Source organism: Hyaena hyaena, unplaced genomic scaffold (assembly GCF_003009895.1).
Source record: "Hyaena hyaena isolate Hyena2069 unplaced genomic scaffold, ASM300989v1 scaffold_2, whole genome shotgun sequence".
NCBI classification, from domain to species: domain Eukaryota; kingdom Metazoa; phylum Chordata; class Mammalia; order Carnivora; family Hyaenidae; genus Hyaena; species Hyaena hyaena.
Genome location: NW_024080634.1, coordinates 332,737 through 334,721, shown reverse-complemented (window position 1 = coordinate 334,721; position 1,985 = coordinate 332,737). Strand labels below are relative to the sequence as shown.

Below are 1,985 nucleotides of genomic sequence, written 5' to 3'. Positions count from 1 at the left end.
CAGTCCCTGAGAAGAAAGTGAAATAATGCTCCCTTTGCTTTGAGATCTATTCATCTTAGCACATACCACATCAGCCAGCTGAAATGGCTTCTGAAAATGCTGTTGGTGAATGTGCTAAGGATTATACTTTGTGAGATTTGGTATTGTCTTTACAATGGAGAATATATTTTTAACCAATGCTACCCTGTCCCTAATATCTAGAATGTACCGATCTAAAAACAGAACAAAACAAAACAATACAAAACCCTGTTGGGTAAAATTGCTCTCTTTCACCATTACTCCCTGGGATCCACTAGTTAATGAGTTAATATTGAGTTTTGCCTACCTGATAATAGTGGACTCCACCTGCCAGTAGACAGAGATATTACAGTATTGATTATTATGAAGATATACAGTTCTGCTCTATAGTGGGAGTTTGAATGTACATGTCAGAAATTCACAGGATCTACTGGGGCTGCTTCTATTCCCAAAAGATTGCTGTACATGGACAAAAGAACTGAGGGCTTAGGCTTCTCAGGAAAACATTTTAGACCAGCAGAGGTGCCAGCAAACTATATGTGCAATGTAGAATAGGTAATAAAGAGCAGAGGCAACGAATGTCAATTACTGCTTAGAAATCAATTTGTAGCTGAAAGGAGACTTTGGCTTGTCCAACTGATCTTTTTGCTGTTGTTTAATATTGCTTTGTTTTTCAGGATTCATGACCAGCTATTGTCTTAAGAAGTAGTGATAGAAGAAATTGAACACAACATCAGATACACCTGCACCTGAATGGTGTAAAGAGTAAACTCTAGATGATGCTTGCTGGTGCTTCATCAGTGTGTGTTCTCATTCATCATTTCAGTCATGCTGACGGCTTCCTATTGCAAGCCATTGAGTTCTCAGAATGAAGTCTTTGTCCCTTCAAGTGCCAATGAAGTCATGTCTTTGGAGCAGACTAGCTGATAGAAAAATAGCAGCTATGCAGCTACACACACACACACACACACACACACACACACATACACACACACATTCTTAGGCTCAGAAATGATGAAGATAAATAAATATATGTAAAAAATATATGATATAACTGCAAATAAACTTTTATTTAATGAAAAATAAAACCAAAACCAGAATTTTCCCAAATAAATATTAATCTTGGATTTGTGCACACATACAAAAATGAATGAGTATTTTTCCCCACAAAATCATTGGATATTCTAGATAATTAATGATTTGGTGACTTTTTTATCATAGGTGGCCTAGAATTTAGATATTAGTGTTAGAATAGACAATAACACTAATATAATAAACAATCCTTACATAATAACAAGAACTACCCAATGTATCAGCAAGCTAGAATATTTCAATGAAAGCCAGAACACCAGTATCTTCCAAAGCAGCGTGGATGGTAGCAGGCATAACCATAGCCACCATAGCCACAGCCGTAGCCACAACCCAGGCCACCATAGCCATAGCCCAGGCCACCGTAATAGTTGCCGTAGTAGCACATGGTGTCAGAAGTGGAGGGTTCAGTTGAGGAGCAGAATCAGTTCCTTGAGTTTGAGTTTTATAATCTGCACAGGTCCTTTTATACAACTTGAGTGGTATGTGGGTAGACCACAGGCAGGATTGACTCATTTCCAAACAAACTGATATTAAAAAAAAATCTGAAGTATTCCTTATAACCAATATATTCAGGACTCTAGTGCTCTAGTGTCATGTGCCTTTAAAACAAAACTTGTTTCCTAATTATATAGTGTTTGCTTACTTGAGAACCCAGTTTATGAGGAATGCTACAATGTTGTTTATTTGATATGAAAAAAAGTTTTAAAGAATTTTTTTTCTTTTTTGATGCTTATTTGTGAGAGAGAGAAAGAGCACAAGCAGGAGAGGGGCAGAGAGAGAGATACACACAGAATCCAAGGAGGCTCCAGGCTCTGAGCTGTCTGGACAGAGCCCAATGTTGGGCTTGAACTCACAAACTGAGAGATCATGACCTG

General features: G+C 37.7%; 1 protein-coding gene across 1 annotated transcript; it reads right to left on the bottom strand.

Moving 5' to 3' along the window:
• Positions 1-1,348: 1,348 nt before the first annotated feature.
• Positions 1,349-1,495, bottom strand: LOC120229438 (keratin-associated protein 20-2-like). The gene has a single exon (XM_039228451.1). It carries the CDS (start codon positions 1,493-1,495, stop codon positions 1,349-1,351), a length of 147 nt encoding a protein of 48 aa, XP_039084382.1.
• Positions 1,496-1,985: the final 490 nt, after the last annotated feature.

Excerpts from the sequence above, each read along its gene's own strand:
- LOC120229438 (XM_039228451.1), bottom strand. The coding sequence starts at position 1,495 with ATGTGCTACTACGGCAACTATTACGGTGGCCTGGGCTATGGCTATGGT.